The 26349-nt window shown below is 42.9% G+C and overlaps 4 protein-coding genes and 1 long non-coding RNA gene across 12 annotated transcripts; 2 read left to right on the top strand and 3 right to left on the bottom strand.

Moving 5' to 3' along the window:
• Positions 1 to 5438: 5438 nt before the first annotated feature.
• On the bottom strand, positions 5439 to 7667 carry LOC127753763 (uncharacterized). The gene is made up of 3 exons (XR_008012694.1): positions 7498 to 7667; positions 6318 to 6402; positions 5439 to 5501 (listed from the first exon to the last, which is right to left on the bottom strand). It is a non-coding gene; the product is annotated as an uncharacterized LOC127753763 (long non-coding RNA).
• A 214-nt stretch (positions 7668 to 7881) lies between these two features.
• On the top strand, positions 7882 to 10107 carry LOC127755582 (uncharacterized). Of its 2 annotated transcripts, XM_052281261.1 has the most exons (2): positions 7882 to 9027; positions 9831 to 10107. In XM_052281261.1, exons 1-2 carry the CDS (start codon positions 7985 to 7987, stop codon positions 9850 to 9852), a joined length of 1065 nt encoding a protein of 354 aa, XP_052137221.1. In that variant the 5' UTR covers positions 7882 to 7984; the 3' UTR covers positions 9853 to 10107. The 2 variants fall into 2 exon arrangements, with proteins under 2 accessions (XP_052137221.1, XP_052137222.1); XM_052281262.1 differs by lacking the exon at positions 9831 to 10107 and having other exon boundaries at positions 7882 to 9031.
• Positions 10108 to 13257: 3150 nt separating this feature from the next.
• Positions 13258 to 17541, top strand: LOC127754392 (autophagy-related protein 13b). Of its 3 annotated transcripts, none has more exons than XM_052279899.1 (4): positions 13258 to 13718; positions 13849 to 15159; positions 15303 to 15454; positions 16802 to 17541. In XM_052279899.1, the coding sequence occupies exons 2-4, from the start codon at positions 13861 to 13863 to the stop codon at positions 17154 to 17156; spliced, it is 1806 nt and encodes a 601-aa protein (XP_052135859.1). In that variant the 5' UTR covers positions 13258 to 13718; positions 13849 to 13860; the 3' UTR covers positions 17157 to 17541. The 3 variants fall into 3 exon arrangements, with proteins under 3 accessions (XP_052135859.1, XP_052135861.1, XP_052135860.1); XM_052279901.1 differs by having other exon boundaries at positions 13834 to 15159; XM_052279900.1 differs by having other exon boundaries at positions 13811 to 15159.
• Positions 17542 to 17764: 223 nt separating this feature from the next.
• Positions 17765 to 18415, bottom strand: LOC127754625 (vacuolar iron transporter homolog 4). The gene has a single exon (XM_052280199.1). It carries the CDS (start codon positions 18413 to 18415, stop codon positions 17765 to 17767), a length of 651 nt encoding a protein of 216 aa, XP_052136159.1.
• A 711-nt stretch (positions 18416 to 19126) lies between these two features.
• LOC127754394 (uncharacterized) lies at positions 19127 to 25552 on the bottom strand. Of its 5 annotated transcripts, none has more exons than XR_008012819.1 (3): positions 22945 to 25266; positions 22302 to 22485; positions 21278 to 21405 (listed from the first exon to the last, which is right to left on the bottom strand). XR_008012819.1 is itself a non-coding variant. In XM_052279903.1 (2 exons), exons 1-2 carry the CDS (start codon positions 22347 to 22349, stop codon positions 20000 to 20002), a joined length of 1458 nt encoding a protein of 485 aa, XP_052135863.1. In that variant the 5' UTR covers positions 22350 to 22485; the 3' UTR covers positions 19127 to 19999. The 5 variants fall into 5 exon arrangements, 2 of the variants coding, with proteins under 2 accessions (XP_052135863.1, XP_052135864.1); XR_008012817.1 differs by having other exon boundaries at positions 21283 to 21405; positions 22298 to 22485; XR_008012818.1 differs by having other exon boundaries at positions 21323 to 21440; positions 22298 to 22485.
• Between the last annotated feature and the right edge of the window lie 797 nt (positions 25553 to 26349).

Genomic DNA, 26349 nt, shown 5'->3' with positions numbered 1-26349 from the left:
CTCTGATATATATCGATCGATCCAGATGCACTGGGATGGGATGGTTTAAATATATTCCTGATAAAGCTTTGGCCTTGCATGATGCACTGGGATGGTTTAAATTCCTGATAAAGTTTTGGCCTTGCATGATTGAATGTTCAAAACCCCAATCCCTAGCTAGTTGCATGGCTGATATGTATCTTGTGTTGTTTTCCCCTGCCTCAAGAACACGCGCGCGCGTTGTTGGTTTGTTGTTATTATTGCTCCTGTTTGATTGATTTATAGCGGGTTCAAACTAGGAGTGCAGAGTAGTACGGTTATATATAATCAGCGGGCCCATACGGAAAGAAAATAGGTAGAGAAATGGGGAGGGAGAAATAGAACTGTATAACAAACCATCTAAAGTTGATAGGAAATTCGATTCTTTTTTCGCTCTTAGATCATTTCGCAACATAATATGATGCTAGCCCGTGTAATACACACACCTTGTTTGAAGTGAGAGTAACATTAATTATATTGTGTTTTTATTTGATATGGACTTCTGGACTACATTCTTTTTCTTACATGATTGTTTGATTATATTTTTACACATGTCATGCCATTTTTTTCTTGTGAGACCTCTATCCAAATCTGATGTAGTACGACTTGTTGTTTACTTTCCACTGATTTCTTCTCTGGATTACCTATTTTATTCTTCGTGTGTGTTTAGTTCACGCCAAAATTTGAAGTTTAGTTGAAATTGGAACGATGTGATGGAAAAGTTGTAAGTTTGTGTGTGTAGGAAAGTTTTGATGTGATGGAAAAGTTGGAAGTCTGAAGAAAAAGTTTGGAACTAAACTCGGCCTTCATTCTTTCATTACTAACTTAGTCATGCACGTGCAATACACGTTTTCCACAAAATATATCAGTGCATTGAAATTTTGAAAATTATTATCTGCTAAAATTAACCTCTTTAACCCAAATTTATAAAATATATACCCCTATGTAACTGGAAAAACAAAATTAACCAACATTATCGGTACTTGGTATTCACTTAGGACTTCATCAACATAAACTTCCATGTACTGATCTTAGGCATATTACTAGTATACGAACCACAGCCAATTGAAGTAAAATATTCACATTTGCTGGACCTTGAAATGGGAGAAGCACATAGATTATACATACTTCAAATTTTTTTGTGTGGTTGTATATGCCATCCTAACAAATTCAGGTTTGAATCAATTAAATAGCATGATATCTTTGCTTCTTATTGTTGCATAGCTTGAATAGATTAAATAACACAATATCTTTGCTGAGAGACATTCTATAACTAAACTAAAAAACAATCTCTGCTTTTTTTTCCGTGCTACAAATAACGTGCAAAATAAAGCCCTATGAATAAACAATGTGCAATTATTGGAGCGGAGAACAGTGAGGATGGATGGCCTAGGCGGCGAGTAGGGCAACAGCGGGCAACGAGGAGGATAGTTGTGTGGGCTGGCGGACGGGGTTGCATGGCGACGATCTCTTGGTCGTCAAGAGAGCGTGTCGAGGGAGCCAAGGGAACTTGGAGGAGGAGGGAGCTTGGAGGGCGTGATGATGGCGGGGTAAAACAGTCTTAGGGTCTGTTTGGTAGAACTCCAACGCCTGGATCCTAACTCCTAACTCCAACTCTAGTAGGAGCTAACTCCTATAGGATCTGAGAATGATCTAAAAGTGTTTGGTTAGATTGATCAGTTCCAAAACTCTTAAAAGAGATAAGGGAGGAAAGATGGACAATACTGCCCATGGCTTCTTATATCTGATAATTTCATGTTTATTTATATATGATAATTCATGTTTGTGATAGAATCACCCACATGTATGCAAAATCACTATTTCTCTTCCAGATCTGAAATTGAAAAAAAAAGGAAAAAATGCAAAAACACCGGCCGTGCGCCGCCCGCGCTTCGCCCACTCGTGTCGAAGGGCCGCCGTCTGCTCGTTCCAGAGGTTCACGGCCTGCACGCCACCCGCCTGCGTGTCGTCAGCCCACTCGCGCCGGAGGTCCTGTTGTCTGCCCGTGTGCGCCGGAGGGCCGCCGCCGTCGCCCTCGTGCCGCCTACCCGCACCGGATTTGGGAGAGGTGAGGGTTACAGGAAAGAGAGAGAGGGGTAAGGAGGTGGGTTTGAGGTCGTTCAATGACATTTTTTTGCGTAAATACCTTAAAAATTAAAGGGTAATGTGTGTTTTGGGGTGGAGTGGAGAGATGGAGCAGCAAAAACCCAGCTCCACCCCCATAGTACAATTTTGTGGAGCAACTCTGCTAGCTCCGCTCCAAAAAATGAAGGATCTAGACCGTTTGACACGGCTTCTTCTCTAGGTAAGTTGGAGTTGGGAGCTAGAGCTGTGCCAAACAGGTCCTTATAATGTGTTTGCGAGGGTCCAGGGGATAGGATCGGATCGAGTGAGTTCACTTGTTGGATTGCATGGCACATGGTGGAGCTTGAAATCTGGACCATTGGATGACATGGTTGAAAATGACTAAGGATAGCATGTATACACTTCTCCTGGGTGAAGCTAGCAAAGAGTATGACTGGTGCTTTTCATATTGGAATAGAAATAGAAAAATACAAATAAATAGCTGGTTTTTAATGTTTGACTTATTTTGTATCTCAATGTTATATACTTATATCTACCATTAGTTCCTTAAAATTGTTTGGTTAGGCAGTTAAGGCTTGTTACGCTACCTTTTCAATCTACCATACTCTGTTTATTGATGGACTAAACTGCTATTTATATGTGCATCATCAATTAGGAACTCTTTTAATTGCCATTTTTAAATTTTTATGTTTAACTATTTGCCATCCATATGTCAATTACATGTGGGCCCTCGTATATCTGACACGTGGGTCTAGCTAGTGGCTAATAGTTAAATATCTCTAGTATGATGTACTCTGTGATGCATGCCCCTTTTTTTACTTCTTTTGTATCCATTCATGTATAATTGGTGAATTTGTGAATACAGGGTCTTCTTCTCGAATGCCACAAATTGGGCTTCAACTTTCTATGATTGCTTTACCCCGCTAACACTGTGGTTAGAGGGGATTTACTCTGGAATCGTTCTGCTCCTCTTCGTGCTCTTTATTGGAAATCTGGATGAAAACTGGGGCCGCATAATGATAGAGTTTTCTGGGGTGGCCATACAGATGGCTGGAATATTTTGCTTTGTGATGATAAAGGTGTCACGTGATGACAATTACACGATGAAAGAAGCTCAAAAACAGGTATGGATAAGGGTTCAAGAATTCTGTTATTTCACACTTATAAGAAACATGAGATTCATTGAAAAAAAATCTCCTATGCAGAGTATCATGGCCCTTGTCATCTTCAAGATTTTCTCTTTTATTATCCTTACGTTCATCAAGGCTAAGTTGGTGCCCACAGAAGATAACGTCGTGATCCCAAGAGCATTTGCTGCCATAGGTTGTCTGATCCAATTTGTGCTAATGTTGAGTTCGCCTATCGGCCGTTGGGTAGGTGATGGCTTTCTCTCATTTAAACTCTATATGTGGTTGTTGAATAAGCTTTGTTCTTATTTAGTCTTTCTTCCTTTTCAGTTGGACAACAATTTTAATGATGATGAGCCTACCACCCGCAAGATCAAGTTGTCGGCAGCTCTGATCAGGCTAATCACGCTATCATTCGACTGCTGGCTTTTCACTGTAAGAGGATACTGGAGCTCGCCACTGAAGAAGCCATTGGCGGTAAGTGATTCAAGGTTTTAACCCCTCTAGATTCTGCCAAGAATGGTTCAAGTTATTATTTGTTCAAGTTTAAAAGTTAGGGTGAAAAACAATTAGTTTTGTCGTTGAGGGTGAAAATGGACTTCCAGCAATTCAAGGGAGATAATGGAATCTACTAAAAGAATGGATAAGTCCTTTTTTTACTAGTTCTATTGTTACCACTTCAACTTTACTCGATGTCTATTTGTCACCTACACTTATAAAACTAGACAAACTTCATCTTAATTATGATTGTTTCTATTGTTAGCTTTTGCCCTATAAAGAATCACACTATTATTTTTATGCTATATATGTTGCTAACTTGCATTTTTCCCGCACATCATGTGCTTAACATATCTTTACTCCTCACATCCCTTCACTGTATTATGCGATAGAATGATGGGAGAAATGTGTGGCATGTAGAGTCACTGCCATTTTTCTAATGTTTGGGGTGAAAATTTTACTTGGAACAAAATTAAGGGTCATATATAAATGTATTTATCCTAGTATTTCTAATGTGTGCATGCAGGAAATGACAGCAACCAACTTGGTCTTTACCAGCATTGTGGTGGTCTGTCGTTACATAGGCCCCAACAAGCTCAGGAACTTTTGTGTTGATATTTGGAATTGGCTTCGGGCTGTCCCGGAAAAGCTTCAAGGCAAGTGGAATAGCTTCATACAGTGGAAGACCGACAACTGGACTCCATTCACAAATACAGTGAAGGTAGCATTACAGAGTTTCTGCACTGGCTGTTGCACTATGTTTCAAACTGGGTGGAATGCATTGAAGAACAGGGTGAGTCAATGCATTGAGGACATGTGGAATATACTGGCTGGTCCGGGTGGAATGCATTGAACATCAAGATGAGTCAATGGGTTGAGCTGTGTTACTTGAGCAGTAAAGCAGAGTACAATATGCACGATTTTGTTAATTGATCTTTACTTATACAAAGTTTGTTGATCTTTACTTACTAGCTGGGTTACTTCAGCAGCCGGAGGCTGTGTTCGGACTTTTTTTTGTTGAGTGATTAGATTTTGTTGAATGTATTCTCTTCCACTATGACTTCCCCGGCTGTATTCATATAGCGTTTATGCCAACTGTATATAGTCACTAGGTCAGATATATTAATATATAGTGACACGTTTGAGTGGGGACGTATCTAATGTAATTTCTGTTTCCATTTTCCCGAACTATAGAAAGCATGTTTCTACTTACTACTTCCAATATTCTGATATTGTTCTTGTTTCCGGCATCAGAATGATTCTGGTTTGAAAAGGTTTAAGAAATGCTTGGAACAGTTTTCTTTCTTTTATCGATGCTGGTCGATTACATGCCAAAACAGAAATGACGATCCATGTCCACAATGCTCAGACCGAATAAATCCACATGCTTTGATATGGGAAATGGTGGCTTTTATTACAAGTCATGAAACCCAAACAGTCACAATAGACACAATTAACTCATTCAGTTTCAAGTGCGAACAAGGTTACGCAAATAGAACAAGTCACTGATCCAAAAGTAGCAGCCGGTCATCATTTGAGCTTCTCAAGGAGTTTCGGTGCTACCTGCAGATGCACCCCACAGAAAATATGTTATTAACCTAGCTTATATATGCAGAGCTTCTCCATAAATCATTTGTTTGGTTCCAGATATGCGATATTGCACACACACATGCAGATACTTACACATTTGTCAATGCATGACCAATAGTCGAAATATTGCCCAGTGCAGTGTTTATGCCCAGTATCATCCTTCTCCACTCTCTTGACGCACTTCTGCAAACCATACAAACACCATTAGGATTTAAGCGTTGAATTCATCATAGCGCATATCATTGCTAAGTCGTCGCGAAATTATGAGCCTAGGGTGAAAGGGAACATCATGATGGCTGGCAACTCGAAATTTAGCATAGAAGATTACTACAACACAATATCAAAGAAAATTGAACATATATCTGGTTTTAAGCTTGTACATCATAAGGGTATTTGTGAATCGTGACATTCAGTTAAACCTATAAGAGTTATGTTTGGACATCACTAATGTCGAAATCGCAAAAAAAAAATATTGTAAATTTTAAGAACCTACAGTCTACTTATTAAACTTACATAAATATTAGAACATTTGACCAGAAAATGGTATGCGGATCAATGTAAAGAACAGTAAAGCCTCCTCGGCTGTTCCCACCAAGGATAAGTCTAATGTTACTATGTTATCCAATGTGGTGTTGCATATATGGGGGAAACCTTTGAATTGTCTTAGAAGTCATGTGTTCCCAATTCCCATTGAGAAGTGATGAAAAACATTTTTGTCCCCATAGCTTGGGTATTTTTTTAAGATAAATGGAAGCAAAGAAGTAATCCATGTTTAAGCTTGGTCAGTTACACTATCACAATGTCATTACTGTTGAGCATTGCATCAGATAAAAGCTTTTCTATAGTCCTGCCAACTTACATGAGCTAAACTTAATCAACCATACAGCAAATAGTGATGCCATAATGAACACTTCCATCAAGTGAAGCATGTGCCCACTGCCCAAAAGAAACTCATGATAATAAAGCCCCAAAGAAGAAAATTAGCAAGCACAGACGCACCTCATACTCATAGAGTGGCTTTACACACTGGGGCTTGCAGCGCTCCTCAAGGTACTTCTTTGGATCAACAGGTTCTTCATCCGCCCTAAGGTAAAACAACATTAGAAAACCATAGAAGTTGAGAACTTAAGGTTAAAAACAGACATTTGCATAACATTTTGAGAACATTAGATCTTTCTGGTATAAATAGCATTTCAATTCAGACTTTGTAATTTCAGAGAATTCCACATTAGCTGGTAAGCAGGTTGATACTCCAAACTGGAGGATCTCTACGGGGCATGCCAAAAGCAAACAGGAGATGCAGATTTAAAATGAACCCCCCAGCTACCAATTAAAGCTAATCTGAACTTTACAAATAATGCCTCACAATGAGATGCAGATGGATATAATACAGTGCCATCTCAGAGTCAGATGGCTAGTAAACGGAGTGTTGCATTTTGTCTCATTCCAGATTAGTTCTTATCTCCTGACTATCTCTAGAACTTTGGAACAGCATTCTTCGATCAGTCTCCAAGGATTGAACGCACAGCAGGTGTTATGCGGTTGAAAGAAAAGAAACTAAGACCCTCCCAACTAAATATAAGATGAAGTTTAAGACAAAAGCTTCTTAATCCTTTAGTCAAATAGAGCGCCTCGCATCAAGATTTCACACAAGCATACAGGGTATGCATCGCAATGCATCATCGTTAAGCAAATGTGATTGGAGCATGCCACTCTGTAAATGTGATCGGAGCAAGTTGAACAGCACATCTACACTAGCAAAATACCAGCTTCCAATTTCCAAAGAGAAACTAAGCATCATTGCGTCTACCATAAACCAAGAACTGGAAATCTATATGCTCCGCAATCTCATTCATGTCTAACCAAGCAAGAACATGACCCATTCTACCATAACCAAGCAACGCATTTTTCCCTCTTGCCATTTCTCGATTTAAGGCGTAGCCAACCAGCTCCACAGACCAAATAGGCCATGCCCGACCTCGCTAAAATCCTAGTAAGAAACCCAGATCTACAGCTATCTCAGTGTAGCTCGTACCAACAAGCAAAAATCGAACCTACCCCGAGATAGACAACACAGACAGATATACATTCACACGGATGGCAAGAAACAGCGCGCAACGAGATCGAGAAGCTGCTCGAGCGAAGAGGAGGCAGAGAAGAAGGCGCGGAGGAGGAGTACCCACATGGCGATCGACGGATCCGGGGTGGCTGGCGGGCGGGGTCTCCTCCTCCTCGCGATCGAGAATGGGAGGAGGAATGGATCTGACTCCGATGGTAGCAGAGTCCGTGTGGGAATTGGATGATTAGGGTTGCGAGTTGCGACTTTTGCGAGTGGAAATTTGGGGGAAGACGAGGACTTTAGGCACGTGGTGTTTCTAGATGGGCTGAATTGGGCTCCACGTTTTTTGGGCTTTTGGCCCATGAGAATGTGAACTCGGGAGGCTGGGCCGCTCGGCCTTTTTTTTTTTTTTACTTAAAATCTGCCTAATAATGGCAATTAGCAAAATCGATTAAACACCGTCGATGAAACAGCGCCGCCCCCAGCTACTTCCTTCCCGTCGCCGCCGCCTCCGCCGCCGCCGCCGCATATCGCCATCCAAACCCTAATCCAAGCTCGCCTCTCGATCGTCAGTGGGAGCGAGCAGGGCAGGCCGACCCCCGCCGACATGGGAATCGACGACGAGATGAGCCTAGCGGATGACACACCCACCGACATGGACATCGACGGCGTCGAAGAAGACGTCGTCCGCAAGACAGTTGACGCTGACATCCCCGCCATGGAGATCCTCGGAGACACCGCCGGAGAGGTGAAGGAGAAGGTCCTATCAACCGAGAGCGAGAAACCAGCTCCCCCTCTCTCTCGGAGGGAGCGGATAGCCCTCCTCCCTCCCAACCACCCCTACCACTACACCTGCGGCCTTCCAAACTTCGTCTTCTTCGCCATGGCCATGGTTTCTTTCCTCTACGCGGTGATCGTCCCATTTCTGCTGTGGCGTGCCGCCGCCGACAAGCCAACATCGCTCATCTGGACATGGTCGATTCTCGCGTGCTCGTACGGGATATTCTGGATCATCTCCCTGTCAGAGGTTCTAGGTGTAATTGTTGTCTTCTTCCGCGTTTCCTATGTCGCCTTGGTGGCCGCCGCCTCCACCCAGCTGGTTGGTTCCATCACCGGCGTCTCGATCGTGTACCTCGACACCTTCTACGTCGCCGGGATGGTCGGCTACGCCGTCGCGGAGTACCGGATGCGCCGTGGCATCGAGGAGTGTCCCAGTGCTGTTGCTGCGATGCCTCCGTTGATCAGCCAAGAGCAGGAGCGCAACCGCGAGGTCAATGTGTTCTACGCCGCGTTCATGTTCGGCTTGGTGTCTCTGGTCACCGTCGGGCGGATGGCGTGGCTCGTCTTCTTCTCCAACGCCGGCGGCGGCGGCGGCGGAAGGATCTCCTCCGTGCTCGAGGAGCTCTCGGTGGAGACATGCTTCGTCTCCTTCCAGTGGACTGCATTCGTGGCGCTCCCTCTGTCGCTGGTGTCCTTCAACGCCTTGTTCTGCTGGGTGCCCATTTGCTATGTCGCATGGCATGTTCTGGGCGCGATTCTTGGCGCGCTCGTGGGATCAGTCGACATTGAGGTGCTCTTCTTCTGGCTCGCTGCTGTCGCCATGGCTGGATTCTTCGGCTACTGTCTCGCTGTCCACGCACGCTGCAAAAGGTAATTAACACTCGTAATTTGTTCATCGCTTGCAAGATGATTTTGATTTCTATACACGCTCAACCTGTTCTTGGCAAGATGAATTTTACTTTCATGTACGTTCACAAAGTTCACTAGTATGTACGGGCTGTTTCTGGCAAGCCCAATGTATTAAGTGCCATTTTGGTTTTTAGTAGCGTAGAGTTGTTCATATATTTGGTTATTACAAGCTATCAATTAGGTGCCAAATTCATGTAGGGTAATAGAAATGTTTTGGATGGTTACAAAATTTAACTTGGACATATATAGCCAATGATTTGGCTGGAACAAAAACATGTATATATAGTTTATCTGGAAACCGATGCGGCAATGGTAAAATTAACAAGCAGCGATTTCTATAGATTATGATCTCTTCATCTGTGGCTGCTTAGCACTGGAACTGAAACATTTGTTGGCGTCGAACTTTATCAATTTTCAGGTTATTAGCCATATGCCTAGAGAATGTAATAGAGTTGCTCATGTGTTAGCTCAGCTTAATTGGGTCTGTTTGCTCGGTGCAGTCTGAACCTGTACTACTGGTTGATAGTCCAGTTTGTATCAATCGTTTCGAATATCTTGGATCATGAGTAATTAATTTTCCGGTTTAAAAGAAAGTCATTTGGCAGCTCACATTTTGATATAAAATCAAAACGCCCCTAATTTAAGCATTAAACCAATCTAGTTGTGATCTCCTATGGAGTTAATTACTATGTGAATAAATATTGTAGATTGCATTCTTTTTGTTCTTTGAAACATTGATATAATGCTCTCTACCATCAAAACAGGAATCAGAAGACACCAGCCTAGAGCATGTCGCCGTGGGAGCATGAGAGGAGACAGGCCAGGCTTACAACACTAGTACCAGTACTCTTCTTCGGAGTTCAGACTTCATCCTGATGAGTTGGCATATGTCCCAAACTTAGCGATATCTTCTGTTCTACTTATGATTATTATAGCCTTAAATTCCAGTACCTGTCATATTCTGCAAGTAAGATCTGAAGTTTGTCCATGCCTGCCTCAACAATACCTTTCAAATTCCTTGATAAGTGACTCGATTTGTGATCTGGCATCCCTCTTCTTCCTCAACGGTATGGTGCATTAATTCTTGTGAACTGGTGATAGAATTGAGGAGCTGTGATGTCTAATGGACTCCTTGTGAACTGGTGATAGAATGCTGATGTTTAGTGGTTTCCTTTTAAACTAGTTAATTTTTGATCAACTGGTTCTAGAATGCTGGTATGACTAATTAAGTAGCTGGGCCTTATGTGTTAGTGTGTGTATTTATGCTTCCTTGCGTATGACATTGAAGTGACTGGATCATGTTATTACACGGGAAGTTATGCTTGAATATACTTATGTTAATGAAATATGGCGCCCCGTTCCTACATGGAGCTACCCGGTGCACCGGACACCATGTAGCTTGTCCATTTCTACATGTATTGGGCTATGTTAATTATGGTTTTACTCATTAGTTAGCTTATTAAGTACGTAATGGAACCTTGGTAATTAATACTCCCTCCGTTTCAAAATGTTTGACACCGTTGACTTTTTAGCACATGTTTGACCGTTCGTCTTATTCAAAAAATTTGTGAAATATGTAAAACTATATGTGTACATGAACAATGAATCAAATGATATGAAAAAAAATAAATAATTACTTAAATTTTTTTAAATAAAACGAATGGTCAAACACGTACTAAAAAGTCAACGGTGTCAAACATTTTGAAACAGAGGGAGTATTTGTTTTGGGTTCGCTATCGAAGAGGATATTGACTTGTATCGGGTGGATCAATATGAATTTGTGTTGCTCTGTTTCTTGATGTTTAGTGGCTACCGTGATCGAGGCATCAACCTTTATTTTAGAATTTTCAAGAACTGAAAAACATGAGATATCATTGCATTATGAAGGAATGTGTTTACTAAGCATGTGCACGACCACAGTTTTTACCATGGATTTTTACCCTTTTTGTCTATCATGCATATTGTGTGATGTCTTGATGTAAACTCGAGAAGCACCCGTCTGTCTCACATCAATTTGGATAATTTTCATTCATGTTCTGTACAAATTGTGTTATATATGCTCGTGTTGCGAGTCATTGTTAACCAATGTGCTCGCTTCCGTGAAATTCAAAGTTGTATCCATCAGATTCAGAAAATAATCAACTCGGTCGCTGTTGCCAATGACCAGAACAACTTTCAGAATCTGGCTTGAACTCGGATCAGAATTGTAACATGTATTTCTCTTGTTTTTTAGATAATGGACATAAATCCGGCTTCTATATCTATGAATGGATATACACAGCAACGTATTTCTCTTGTTATACTCGTAACTCGTTGAATATATTGGCATATATATGGTAACCTTTGATGGCATGCACTGAAGGTACATGCATCTTGATAGGATCAGTGTTTAGTGGTAGCAAAGGTAAACACGCACCTAACAAAAGGGCTTGTGCAGATGCAAGTACAAGTGAAATCACAAAACCAACACAACTTATTCTCATATATCATTAGCCACCGACAATAATAAACAGGGCTGTAAAGTAACCCGGTAACAATCTACGAGGAAACATCAAACATATGTATATATACTCCATTTGTACCAAATTATAAGCATTTTTAGATTCTGATATGTCTCCGAAATGCTACTTTAACCAACAATATCTATAAAATAAGATTTTTAAATAAAATGAGTTACATATTATGATAGGTTGTTTAATGTTAAATATCAATTTTACATGATTTATATTTTTTCTATTAATAGTTAAAGTTGAAAATATTTAACTTGTCATTATGCTAAAAATGTTTATATTTTGGAACGGAGGGGGAGTACTGAATATTATCGTGGTATCTACTCCGCTAGGATGATCCTTGGCAACACGTCATGCTTTGTTCAAGTCCCTGCCAGGGAACCATTGGTTAGTGGTACCTGCACCAGCAAATGAACAAGCTAAACGCAAGAAGACTATATATATTTTTAGCTCAGTATTGACGATAAAAATTGGCACGAGATTAAATTCAAAATAAATTTATTTTGAACTTAGGAAAGATCGTAGCCGCTGTGTAAAGATCGGCAAGACCACTATTCATGTTACGGTCCTATTGGATATTAGATGATCTAATTGTGCTTTATTGGCCGGTCTGATCAGAGACAAATGTTAATTTGGCCGACGACTATCGAAAATTGGTTATATTTTCTCTTGCTTGGGCCAGGTTTCTAAGTCTAATAGAATATGAAAAAGGCTCTATTTCTGTAAGACTAGCTCCTCATTCCTTCGTACTCCCTGAACTTGCATGAATGTGTCATTTATATTCCTAAACTCTTAAAAATTTTTGGGTCCTCAAACTTGTCATGTGTATCATATAGGACAAACGGATTCCAACCTGCTCCATAAGATAACGTGGCATGCCACGATAACGCTTACATGTCAGCGAGATTCACATGTCAGTCATATAGGAGATAATTAAATTTAAAAAGAGAGGGGAGCGGGGGGAGGGGAGAAAATGATGTTTTTAATTTTGAAAAAATAAATGAAAAAAGAGAGGAGAAAAATTATATTCTTAATTTTTTTCTATATGTGCAGGCATATGTGTTCTACTGACACGTAGGCGCCATCATGACATGCCACGTCAGCACATGGAGCGGGTTGAAACCTGTTTGGATCTATATGACACCCGAGACAAGTTGAGGGATCCAAAAATTCATTTCGAAAGTTAAAAGGACCTCGGTGACACACCCACACAATTTTAGAGACCACCTCGTGCACTTTCCTCTTGATTTAATTGAGACATGACATATCAACATTGATCAATCTATCATTACCTTCTGTTTAGATGTAGTCCAATAATGTACTAGATCTTTCATCAGTTTTGTCAGTTTACGCTGTATTTTGTATATCCATACTACAAGACTTGGTCAAAAATTGAAACCTTAACCGGATTTTATCCTAAACATCAAAAATCAAGTTTAGTTTTTCCCTCTAGTTCAAATGGGCTTACTTATAATCAAAGGTTTTACGCTTCAAGAAAAAAATAATCGAGGGTTTATAGTGGTTTAGGCGGTTTGAACTCCAAGATCAAATCAGTGTAAAAACCCGAGAAAAAGTCAGACGTGTGCACCACCCATCTATCCACCGTCCAAGCCAGATCCAACGGCCCACATCCGATCCCCTCCTCCTCCTCCTCCTCCCCCCCCCACCGTGTGCGCGCAACTGCGCAAGGGCGCACAAGCCCCTCTCCTTCCTTCCTCCTCCCCCCCTCTCGCCGGAGCTCCTCCGCCGTCTCCGCCGCCCCGCCCTCCTCCTCGCCGGCGGCGCTGCTCCCGCGCCCGTTCCAGCTCGCCCGCTCTAGCTTCGCGACCTAGGGCTTGCCTCCCCCAAGTGAAGGGCAGCATCGCCGCGGCCGCGTGGAGGGAGGGAGGAGGGGGGCGCGCGGAGGCGGAGGGGATCTTCGGGGGGTGGGGGAGGGGCGGCGTTGGTGTTGGGTTGGGGTGGAGCGGAATCCTGTGCTGAGTGGATTGATGGAGGAGAGGAGGAGATTGGGAGGGGGACGAGCGGTGCGAACTAGATAAGTGGTTCGGAATCGGATCCTCCTCCTCGCTGAGTGTGGGCGCAAGTCTACGAGTTCCCCGATCTCACCACGCGACGGCAACCGCGAGATTGGCTCCGGATAAGGTATTACTCGTTCTTCTTCTCCCTCCGCCACCGGCGTGGCGAAGATTGGAGACGCAGCTCGAATTAATAGCATAGTTTTTTTTTTCCCAAAGAAAGCAAAATTAGCTGAACCCAGATGCACCCACACTAGGTGTTTGATACCATGGCTGCTGCCGCGGAGCCACCCATGGTGGAGCAAGTGATCACCGAGTTTTTCGCCAAGAGCCTCCACATCATACTGGAGTCGCGCTCTCCGTACGAGTCGTCGCGCAACTTCACGCTGCCCTCGCCACCGTCCTCGCCGCTGTCCGGGAGCCAGCCACGCGACCGGTGGTTCAACCTTGCGCTCCGGGACTGCCCGGCTGCGCTCGAGAACTTTGACCTGTGGCGGCAGAGCAACCTTGAGCCGTTGGTCATTGACATTGTCCTCTTATGCCGGGACAGCACCAGCAACACAGCTGCTGGGAGTGGGAAGATAATAGAGAGGTGGGTGATACAGTATGAAGCTCGCAAGTCTGGCGGTGGCAATGGTAATGGCAGCAAGAACAATGGCAGGAAGTCTAGGAACAGCTCGGCTGAGGATCATAGCTTGTACAGGGCTACCTACCAGGGATCGACAGTGTTACTCCGGTCATTGCATCTGCTCGTCAGGCTCTTGCCAGCATACAGTCTCTTCAGGGAACTGAACTCATCTGGGAGAATCCGTCCTCTCAACCTGTCACACAAGATATCTTCATTTGTTGAGCCATTCACCCGGGCAGAGGATGCAGAGATGAAACACTATGCATTTGCTCCAATTGAAACTCTGTTTGGCCGATTGAGCTTGTCAGTTTCTTATGTGCCAGTGTTGGAGGTGGTGGCAGCTTCAGAACCTACATCACCAATGCCACCAGAGATCATAACGGATTACGTTGGGAGCCCCACAACTGACTTTCTAAAGAAATTCAATTCCCTCCCTTCAGCTGGCATTGCACCTGCATGTGCTGCAATGACCAGGAGGCACAGTTGGAGTATTGAGCATGGAGCTGGAACGTCAGCGTCGCCATCTCCTTCTCCCACTAAGGCACAATCCCGTGGAAGCCCACAGCTAGGCGTTCCTCTGCATGTTTCTCTAAAAACATGCTCACATCCACAAAATGCATCATCCTCTGGGCAGAAGAAATATACACCATTTGAAGAATGCTATCCATCACCACCATTGTCACCATCACCATCCCAATCCCCTTCAGCTAACTACCCTAAAAACCCTTTGTTCCGATATGAGAGCGCACCAGTTACTATTCCCACATTGAAGTCAGGCGGAGGAGGAGGTAGCGGGTTGCCTCCTTCTCCATGTTCGAAGGGTAAGCACCAGTTCTCATCTCACAATGACAACCTGGCACATTCCCCTGATCATAACTCAAATGTAAGGAAGGATCTAGTCAGGTTGGGTGAATTTGAAAAGGACATGGCCTTGCAAAAGGTAATTGATATCTGTTATTTGTTCAAGCAACATGTGAAATTTGCAATGAGCCAATAACAATAATTTTATTATGAGATTCCTACCCTAGGATAATTGGATCTGATTTTTGGCTGATGATTTTCTTGTTCTGCTTTCTGCCCTAGGTATTATCTTACAGTAAATATGATTTGGGATACTTTCATGGACTGAAATTGACTCGGACATCAAGTAAACTTTTTATTATGGATGAACTGGATGAACATGAATTGGTTTTTGCATGGGAAGATAGAGACACCATAATTGATCAGCTTAACAGGTATTCTTTCCTAGTCACCTAATTGAAATAGTATGTAGTTTGTGAGACTATGCCTGACACCTGAGTATTTCCAGAATGATGCCCTTAATATGCACATGCTCCAAGAAAGGGTTATTTAATTTCAGGCAATGCAGAAATGTGTTCTATGTAGTTTTCTTCAAATTAAAGACGGTTATGCTATATTTTTGTAATGCTCATTAAGGCCTGTGAACCTTATTGTTGCATTTGATTATAGTTAAAAATTTGTTCATTAATTCAAAGTGGGCTCTTCTTAATGAGAACTGAAGAGGCACTATGCTTGCTTCAAGATTCTAGATTAGATGCTCAATAGTCACATAATTTCTTGTCTCAATGTTACCTGAACCAGAAAAAAAAAATCTATTTCTCGTACTAATTGGCAATATAATGTTTCTTCCTTTATTGTACTCTTGAACTACTATTCATTAATTTATGTTATTCCTTAGTTTCTTATTTCCGACATTTGCTTAATTTTATATTTTTCCTGTTCACGTGTATGTTCTGGTGACTAATGAGAATAGTAATTTACATTGAAAAATTAATATAAGAATATGAATTGCATTACAGGCTAGATTTCAATGTACAGTGCAAACTATGAACTGGAACCCAAACCAGAGTGGTTTTTTTAGGAAAGATAATTGATAGAAATATACATCAATTTTAATATTTAGGCATGGAACTGAGATGATTTTGTAGATATAAATCAAATATTCAAAATGAAGGTCAGTTGTCTTAAAATCCTCTACTTGTTTCCTGCACCTAACTTATTTGCAGCTTACGGTCTTAATTCTACTAAACTGATATAGCTTCAACTGAGGAGCTGACAATCTCTAGCCTGTTACTTTATAATGTCACTGCACAAATTATCCTTTTATCATGTAATAATTATCTTAGCCCACCCTCCATTTACCCTGTACAGGACAATCTGTGTCTATTAACTACTTTTAGCTTTTTTTTATAACTATTTATCTACAATGTTCCAGAAATTGCAACTTATTCTAACTGAACAATCTAAAACAGGTCATCATAGCTTACCTCTTGAACCAGATACTTCAATATTCCTGTGCTAGCCTACTAATGTTAGGAATAAATTTATCAAATTACATATTTGATTGTATCCCATTATATCCAGCTATTATAAGGCTTAGCAATGAGCAAGATGGTGTTATCTTTTTTAAAGAAGAGCATAATGGCCAGTACATGCTCAAAGAAATTTGGTAGTGAAAGAGTCTATATTGTGGATTTACTGCTTGTCTGATTTTTCAATTACCTTTTGGGGTCTATATAAGTCTTCGTATAAGCAAAACTGGAACCTCCTCAATTTTCCAGGGCTGATATCTCAGACAGGGAGGAACAGAAGAACCAAGATGCTGGTGGCTCGTCCACAAGGTCTCCAGCTGCAGCCATTGGTGCTCTTGTGCATCTGCTGAAGACTGCACCAAGCCTCAGAGAAGGCCTACAGTCAGATGCAGCTGCTGTGGTTCCTCAAGAACCTTCGTCAGTTCAGAAGGTCGTGACTGAGGAACATGGCAGCATCGCATCAAGTTCTACACCGGTGACGGCAACTGACGCCCTTGAGGAGCTGAAGAAATACAGGGAGGTTAAAGAATCGATACTGAATCGCGGCAAAACACAGGTCAGCGGCACCAATCTAGGAGAGAAGCTCACAGATGGAGAACCTTAGCATATATAGTATGATGACGAAAGTTTTCGTTTTGTATATATTATATATGTAGCGCGCGTTAGCTGACTATCTATACCTTAAGCAAGCTAGTAGCTACTAGGATGTTACCAACTCTATATATATTTACGGGATGACATATATATCCATCCATGCAGCTGCTCTGAGATGATCTGAGGCTGTGGGATTTTGTAAAGCTGAAATGATTATCTGCAGCGCATGCAGGCAGTGAGATGCAATCAAATGGTTCAGTTCAACCATGTTGGTTCAGTAGAATTTCGTTGTTTCCATTCTGGTACAGTCTGACGTTTCCTTTTTTTCTGGCAAGAAATGAGATTATGGTGTGGAACAGTGGAAAATGTATGAATTTGCAATCTTCCTCTGTTTATTGGGGAGCATTCAGATCCATGGACAAACTTGGTAACCAGTTCATATCTGGTCTTCTTATGCAGAAGCAATTTTTACCTGTGAAATGCAAGAACGCATGTTGCATCACTAATCGGTAAGTCTCACCATGTTTAGCCGAAGCTTTTTTTTTTAAAAAAAAAAACCGTGTCTCTATGCATTTGGATAATTTTACATCATGTCAACTTAATCATGATTCAGCTTCATCAAACGCCATGTGTTCTGAAGAGCTTCATGACGCCATAGGTGGCGGCCATAGCCAGCAACCCTCCGACCACGGCCCTAAGCCCGGCCCGGCCACCGGGAGCCCGGCCCAGCCGCGCCCCTGCCGCGCCGAACGCCGCCAGCGCGAGGCTCGCCGTCGCGACGACCACCACCACCCTCACCCTGTAGGCGCCGGCGACGAACCACGCCGCGAGCAGCGGGAGCGCGGCGCCGGCGGCGAAGGACAGCGCCGAGGCGGCCGCGGCCTGGCCGGGGCGCGACACCGCCGCCGCCGCCGCGTGCAGTCCCAGGCCAGCCGGAGCCGGGCCGCCGCGGCGGCGCCGGCGTTCGAGGTCGGCGAGCTCGACGTCGAGTTGCACGTGGACGGAGACGTACTCGCCGATGGCCATGCTGCAGGCGCCGGCGACGAGGCCGGCCAGCCCGGACAGGAGGACGGCGCGCGCGTCGGCGGGGCGCGCCGCGCCGATGCCGAGCATGAGCGCCGCGGTGGAGACGAGGCCGTCGCTGGCGCCCAGCACCGCGGCGCGCAGCCACTGGGAGCTCACTCCGCCGCTGCCGTCGTCGGTGGCTTCCTCCTCCTCCTTTGCCTCCTCCGCCACGGTGAGCTCGGCATCGCCGTTGGTGGCAGCCATGCTCGTGCTCGTCGAGGCGCCAAGTCGAGGAGCGCGTGGAGAACACGAGGCCTACACATCTCAGGTGATTTCTGCGGCTATTTTTATATATGGAGTACAAACAAAGATGAAGCTTAACAAGTTGGATACCTTTTGTCGTTGTTTCTTACTCCCTCTCTTCTGAATTAAACAAATCTAATATGTGGTGTAATATGTGAGGTAACATTTGATATATGATATATCCAGCGAAGTGACCGTAACTCAACAAGTTAGATTCTTATTGGTGGAACTAGCATTTATGGCTAATTATTCTTTCAATGTTAGAACAATGAGGTGTCCGTGGTGACTTCGTTAACCTCAATATACGTTGGTCTAGTCTTTCGGAGGTGCTCATAGAAGTAGGGTGTGCGTGTGTTTATAGGAATGAGAGTGCACGTGTTGTGAGCGTCTGCATTTGTACTGTGTTACTATAAAAAAAAATATGTTCTATCCAGATTTGTAGATTTGTAATACTAAGATATATGTTATGTTCTATATTAGGTTTGTTTATTTTGTAGCGAGAAGTCATCAGAAGGGTGTGATTTGTCAATGATGCTCCCTAGGAAGCTGAGAAGAGGGCACAGGCTGCTAGTGCTTGCAACCAGGTTGGTAAGAACATCTCTATTATTATGTTTAAAAAGATAATAATAATAATAATAATAATAATAATAATAATAATAATCAACATTTGTGTGTTGTACACTTCTGTGGCTTTCCTTTTTTACACATCGAGATAGCCAATCGACAGTCATTATCAAAACTACAGCGATGTGAACACCTATGTAGGGTGCAGTAATGTGGTTAGTCGATTAAGAATTTTTAAGATGATCCCAAATGTAGAGCATTTTACAAGTACAACAGATTAAGTAGCAGGTTTACAGGTCAGCTACAAGCATATTAATCTATTTCACGGCCCTCAAATTTCGCAGAATTAGCATCGTATTCGAGTTCACAACAATATGAAACACGACACCAATGAATATATGCTAACTGTAATAATATGAATGACGCTTACTCACTAAATTACTCTATAATATTATATGCTCCGTTCTGAGCAAGACGACGGCGAATTCTCATTCAAAATTTTCACAAATCCAACAGCAACCCGCAAGCTAAACATGCAGCCATGCAGGTCATTCCAATTTCCTCCATGTAAGAAAATAAGGCTAAGAAGTTAACAAGAAAGAGAAATTGGACCCAACATACTCAGGATCTTATGTGCTACTTAGGTCACTGCAACCACTAGGCTACATGCCCTTTCACAAGAAGTAATTAAATGATAGAACATGGGGCAAAAGAAACGAGGAAATAATTGTTATTTTTTAAAACCCACATCAATTCCTTACTACCTTAAACTACACACATCCAAACCAGCAAAAAAAAAAAGAAAAAAAGAAAAGAAAAAAGAAGAAGAAGCGGATGTACAGGTACACTAGTATCTGGAACAAGTTACAGGTTACTGTGATTGTTATGCATATAGATTCTTTACCATCCCAATCGATCTTGACCATCCGAATTCTGATCAGATCGACCAGAAATTGGAGGGCATATGTCCTTCATACAAGATCATGATTGATAAGTAATACTAACTGCCAGGGGATTCTTGTTCCTTCTGACAATGCGCCGGGGCTTTGGCTGCAAAAATGTAGCTATGTAGTTGCAGAATGGCGGGATTTGAGATCTCCATACCAGCACATCAAACCCCAAATCACAAGGAATTTTGCCTTCTAGCTCTACTCCTGCTGGTGTTAATCTGGGAATATCACTCTGGAAATGGCCAGCCTCCCTAAGATCATACAACATACAACCTCGATAATTCATGAACGCTACTTCAGCTGTATGAGAAGGGTGGTTCTTCTCAGGAGGATGCTCCTCGAAGATGGATAAGCGCTTTCGTGACATCCTCCTTAAGCTCATCAAGAACCCACTCCAGATTTCAGCACTTGGATTACCCCTTAGTATGTGGCCAAGTATGTTTGCACCAAGAAATGATCCCTGTAGTTCTGTTGCCAGTTGCATTCCTAGAGAAGCCAGCTTTGGATGGTCGTCAGGGTTCATGCTTCCAAAAGAAAGTGCCTTGAAGTAGTACCAGTACATTTCTGGTGACAATCTGTTCAACCTGATTGCTGGTGTTGTTCCCCACTTGGCAATCTCATCTGTTCTTCCTATGATAATGACTTTACTGCCACTTATAGCTGCCTTCTTCATAGATGATCGAAAGATCTTCCATGCTTCCGCATCGACATCCCAACTGAACTCAACTATGCACAAGTATTTCGTTGAAGGCATTAATGAAATGTTTCCAAGATCATCACCATGGAAGAAAACAATATTCAGGAAGCGACCACGAACCCGTTCATCTTGACAAGCATGATGGACAAGGGTTCTCTTCCCAATTCTGTGAGGCCCAATGATAGGAAGGACAGCCAGGTTCTGATCATCATGTAGTATAAAGTCGATTACTTGCTCTTTCTCGACATGGCGACCAAACAAACTCTTTTCCATGAACAGATATGTGCAATAGGGTTGCTGAGGAAGACGAGGGCAACTGGCTAGCAGCACAACAAGCTCCCTCACATCACAAATTTTGGTCTCCAAACTTTCAATAACATTCTTAAGCACAGGTGTGTTCTCTGTACCGAGTGATAACAATGAAGTGCTCCTTGTGCAGGTACTGAACCGAAGGCGCTTGCAACTGACCTGGTGATCTTCATCTACACCCTCCTCTTCAACACACTGGAACTGGAAGGAGTCAAGAACATAATACCCAAGAAACATACCTTCCATGAGACCCTTGAGTTGAAGGATCATTCCTCTGTTCCTGATTTGTCGTGCCTCCGCCTCCTCAACTATGGTGTAGATCCTTAGGAGAACACTCTTCAGCCTCTCCAGGTCCTGCTCTGTTGTCGTGTGCTGCTTCTCAGATTTATGGACCAGGTAGGAGATGAACCGGCTCACAAGATCACTTGCAACTGCAGAGATGAGCATGTCCATTGTGAGCCTAACCCTGGAGGAAATTGTGTAAGCAGAAGTTTGTTACGAAATACTACTATTAAGGTGTTAGGAAGTTGGAAAGTCAAGCAAGGCAGCTGCTGGGACTACGATGAAAGTGATTGAAATTAGTTAGGCACTATTTAACAGTCGTTGTAAGCTCTTTAATTGTAATGTACCCTTCCTTTCTTCATGAAATTGGTTGACCGAATCTTTCGGCCGACCCGGCAAAATATATAACAGATATATTGGTGCATTGAATTGGTCATATGAGGACACAACAGTCAGAAGCATAAAGTACTTCCTCCGTTTCACGATGTAAGACTTTGTAGCATTGCTCACATACATATATATATGTTAATGAATCTAAACACATACATGTCTAGATTTATTAACATCTAAATGAATGTGGGTAATGCTAGAAAGTCTTACATTGTGAAACGGAGGGAGTAGTTTCTTTTCAAAAGGTATACGTAATGTTCATAGTACTAATAGCAATAGTGACTGACTGCATTTACATGTTCAGACTAGTAAGAGCATATACATCATTATTTTCTCTTCTTCTTTTTTTTTAAAAAAGAAACATCTGTTAGCTACAGTAGCTACTCATGCCTCTATGCCCTGAACTGTCTGAATAACTACAGTAAAGGTGGATAATTGGTGAAAGGTACATACAGCCTATATAACCTAGGAAAGCTATCAGCACTAATTTGCTTCCCTATCTTTTTTTACACCTAAAACAAAATTTTTTTTCTTCATAGCTTATTGTTCTGACCATAAACAGAGGCGTTTTGAGAATGATCTTCAAGTACTACCTCCTCACCAACAGTCTGCAACTTGACGTGCCAAAAAAATACTAATCAAATAACGTACCTACCATAGGCGCCAAAACTGGAGGATCATTCCTCAGGTTGTGATCTGCCATGAGACCTCAACGATGGTGTGGATCTTTAGAAGGATGCTGTTCAGCCTATCAAGATTCCTTCCCCTCCACTGTTGTGTGCCGCTTCTCAAATTTCTGGATCCAAAAGGAGATGAAATGGCTGAAAGATCACTTGCAACTGCAGAGATGAACATATCCTTTGTGATTTGCAAGAGAAAATCAGGAAGAAATTATCTAAACAGAGGTCTATAAAGAAATGCACCATTAGGGTAATTGGAATTTAGAAAGTCAAGCAAGGCAGGCTCTGACCATGATGGAATTGATGAAAGGGACTGAAACTAACTATGCCCAAACAGATATTGTGTAAATTAAATTGTTCATACATAGGTCACATAGTCAGAAACATGAAGTAGTTTCTTTACAAAAGGTTTCCGTCATACATGCAAATACAAGTCAGGGTAACAACTGTAACTGACTGAATTTCACATATCCAAACTAATAGGAACAGATACAACAGAGTTTTTCTTAATAAAAATATACACATTTTAACCTACAGTAGAGACACAAGTGCTACATTGATCTGAACTGTACAAATTATTCCAATAGTAGTCAGAGCAAGCCTTTTAAATTACATTACCGACGATATAATTTCTTAATTTGTAGAGTTCTCCCCCAAATTAAGATTTGAGCTTGTGTTTTCTCAGTGGTAGATGGTATTCCTCTTCCCAACCACGCGCCGTGGTTTCTGTTTCTCAAAAGTAGCTATGTAATCACAGTATGGTGGAATGCGAGATTTCCATACCAGCACATCAAACTTCTGTTCGACGGGAATATTACCTCCCAATAACACTTCTCTTGACGTTAGTTTTGGTAGCTGACTTTGTGCAGGGCCAGCGACCCTAAGATCATAAACCAGGCAACCATGAACTTGAGCACCAAGAAAGGCCATCCTGGTGAAATCAACAGGGGTATTTCTTTCAAGAAGATCTTCAGGGTGTACACCAAAGCAACACAAGTTCTTTTGTACAAACCCTCTTAAGCTTAATAAGATACTCTGCCATAATTGAGTGTTAGGATTAGCTCTTAAGAGTTCACCTAGTATATTTGCACCAAGAAATGATCCATTCATCTCAGTAGCTAACTGCATGCCCAGAGATGCTAGCTTTGGATGCTCATCAGGATTCATGCTTCCAAAAGAAAGTGCCTTGAAGTAGTACCAGTACTCTTCTTCAGACAGCCTCTTCATCCTGATGGGTTGGGTTGTCCCAAACTTAGTAACATCCTCTGTTCTACCAATGATTACAACCTTAATTTCAGTACTGGGCATATTCTGCAAATATGATTGGAATTTGGTCCATGCTGCCTCATTCACATCACAAATGAACTCAATAACAAACAAATACTTCCCTGGAGAAGCCTTGGAGTTAAGCAACAGCTCTCCCATCTTCAGATCATCTTCTTTAAAGAAAAATATATGGGAGAAGCAGCTCTTCACCCTGTCATCCTGGCAAGCATGCTGCACAAGAGTTTTCTTTCCAATTCTGTGTGGACCAATAATTGGAAGAATGCTGACATATGTATCAGGAAGATCACTGCAAAGCAAGAAGTCGATGACTTTCTCTTTCTCAACACGGCGACCAAACATACACTTATCCATGAACAGATATGTACTGTAAGGCTGGCGAGGTAGGCGAGGGTAGCTGCCTAGGAGCATGACAAACTCTCTCATATCCGCGATCTTAGTTTCTAAATCTTCAACAACACCTTTCAGGTTTGTTGTGCTCCTGCTAGCAAAGGAAATTGGTGTGTGTTTCCTTAGAGCATCAGCAAAACGAAACCGCTTGGCCGAATTCGAAGTAATCAAGGCAGATGAATTTATCTCGTGAATCACCTCATCTTTGATGCTCTCTTCTTCAGGGGGTTGGAAGGTGACCTTGTCGAGAATGTGGTAACCATGGTAGAATCCCTCGATAAGTCCCCTTAGCTGTAGGAGCATCCCCTGGTTTGTGATGTGGCGTCCTTCTGCCTCCTCAACAACAGAGTGCATCCTGAGCAAGATCCGCTGCAACCTTGTACGATCATCTTCCTCGCTTGTGTGGTTGCTGTAATATTGTTGTAGCGAAGAGATGAACCGGCTGATAAGTTCACCTGCCACAGCAGAAATCAGAATCTCCATACCAAGCCAAGCTCTATCAGGACTCAGGAGCAAGTGGTCAAGATGGGATTTTGCATAGTGAGCCAGGATTCTAGAGATGATAAAGAAGGAACGAAGCAGAGAGAAACACGTCTACAAGAAATTTGTGCAGGTATTGAAAGCAATTTACATGAATTTTCTGATCTAGTATTGAAAGCGATTTACATGAATTTACATGAGCAGAGAGAAAGACGTCTACATGAGGTAACTCTTCCTAAACCAGAATTTTCTTCTCAAAAAGTAAGACGAAGGATTCCCACGTTTATGTGTTTCTACCTTCATTACTTTCTACAGAGCCAAAGCCGATTAGTCAACATCAGAAAGCACATAAGATTATCAGACATGAACTTGTAATCACCATGTGAACCATGTGAACTCAAAGTAGATGCACCAATGGATTTTCATGTGAACTCAAAAGTAGATGCACCAATGGGTTTTGGGCAGCAGTCCAGATACGAGTGGAATGAAGCTTGAGACTGATTTGACTTGGGGGGCTAGCTGGCACACGCTCCAGTATGCAGTCAAAATTATCACAATAATCTTCAGACAATAAAATTTTAGCAGGTCAAATTTATGCCAGTCACCTAAAACACCATATTTTGTCCGGTCAATTTGATTAGTAAGAATGGAACGGAGAATATTTTACGAGCAATCAACAACGATGGAACTGATGAAAGGGACTGAAATTAAATTAGGCACTAACAGATCGCACTCCTCCTAGTGCTTGCGCAAATAAACACAAGCACAAATTTGTATATGAGAGAGAAAGGAGCGAACCTTGAAGCGAGTGGCCTCCGCCGCCGCAGCAAGCTCACACCACCAACCACCTTCCTCTCCGGTCATCTTCTCCTCCTCCCCACACCACCGACGATCTATCACACTTCCATCTGATTTTTGCGTCGATTTCCTCTTGCTCTATCACACTACTGACACTACTGAGATTGTAAGCGAGCAGTAGAGAAAATTTCGCCTCCGCCTCCGCCTCCGCCGCTGCCCGCGCAGCTGCGGCCGCCGTTCGGCGACCGGCGGCGGCGTGACAGGGCTGACGGGAAACGCATCGCCATCTAAGGTAGGGCCAATTTGTAAAAAAATTAGGGGTTTATATGTAAAACCGAATCAACGTCGCACTATCGCAGTGTTGCGTAATGCTTTTTTGGGGGAATACGGTAGATGCGTATTTTTTATTAACCGGAGAAAAACAGTTCTTTACATCGAAAAACAAAGAGCAACAGGGGATAGGAGAACCGAAGAAAGGAGCTAAAGCCTAATCTAGCCACGAAACCTGTGATCTAAGAGCATCTTCAACACTCTCTCTAAATTCGACTCTCCAAATATATATTTGGCCAACTCTCCATTTCATTTGTCAAATCAAATTCGTTGTTTACTCCAATAGCCTCTCCATCCATCCATCCTATCTACTTTGAGTCTATGACAGCGGGACCTATGCGTCAGCCTCTGTACCCATTCTTCTTCCTCTTTCTCTCACTCCTCCTCTCCCGAATCCACGCCGCCCGGTCAAATCCACGCGGGGACGGAAGCGGATGGCGGCGGCTAGGGATGGCGCAGACGACGTCGGCGGTCGCAGCTGGCTCAGCGACCGGCGTGGACGGCGACGGCTGTTGCGGCCGGCTCAGGAGACGGTGTGGACGGCGACGGTGGTCGCGGCTGGGGACAGCGCGGACGACGATTGCGGTCGCGGCTGGCTCCAGTGCCTCTCTCCTTCGTGCCGTCACCATTCACGAGCGGCGCCATCGACGCCTTCTCGCTCTAGCCGGGAGAGAGAGATGGGGTGGGGGGAGTGGTGGGGCCCACGAATAGCCAGGCAGAGAAACTCTCCAAGTTTGACCA

Source organism: Oryza glaberrima, chromosome 11 (assembly GCF_000147395.1).
Source record: "Oryza glaberrima chromosome 11, OglaRS2, whole genome shotgun sequence".
NCBI classification, from domain to species: domain Eukaryota; kingdom Viridiplantae; phylum Streptophyta; class Magnoliopsida; order Poales; family Poaceae; genus Oryza; species Oryza glaberrima.
This window is presented reverse-complemented; position numbering and strand designations above follow the sequence as displayed.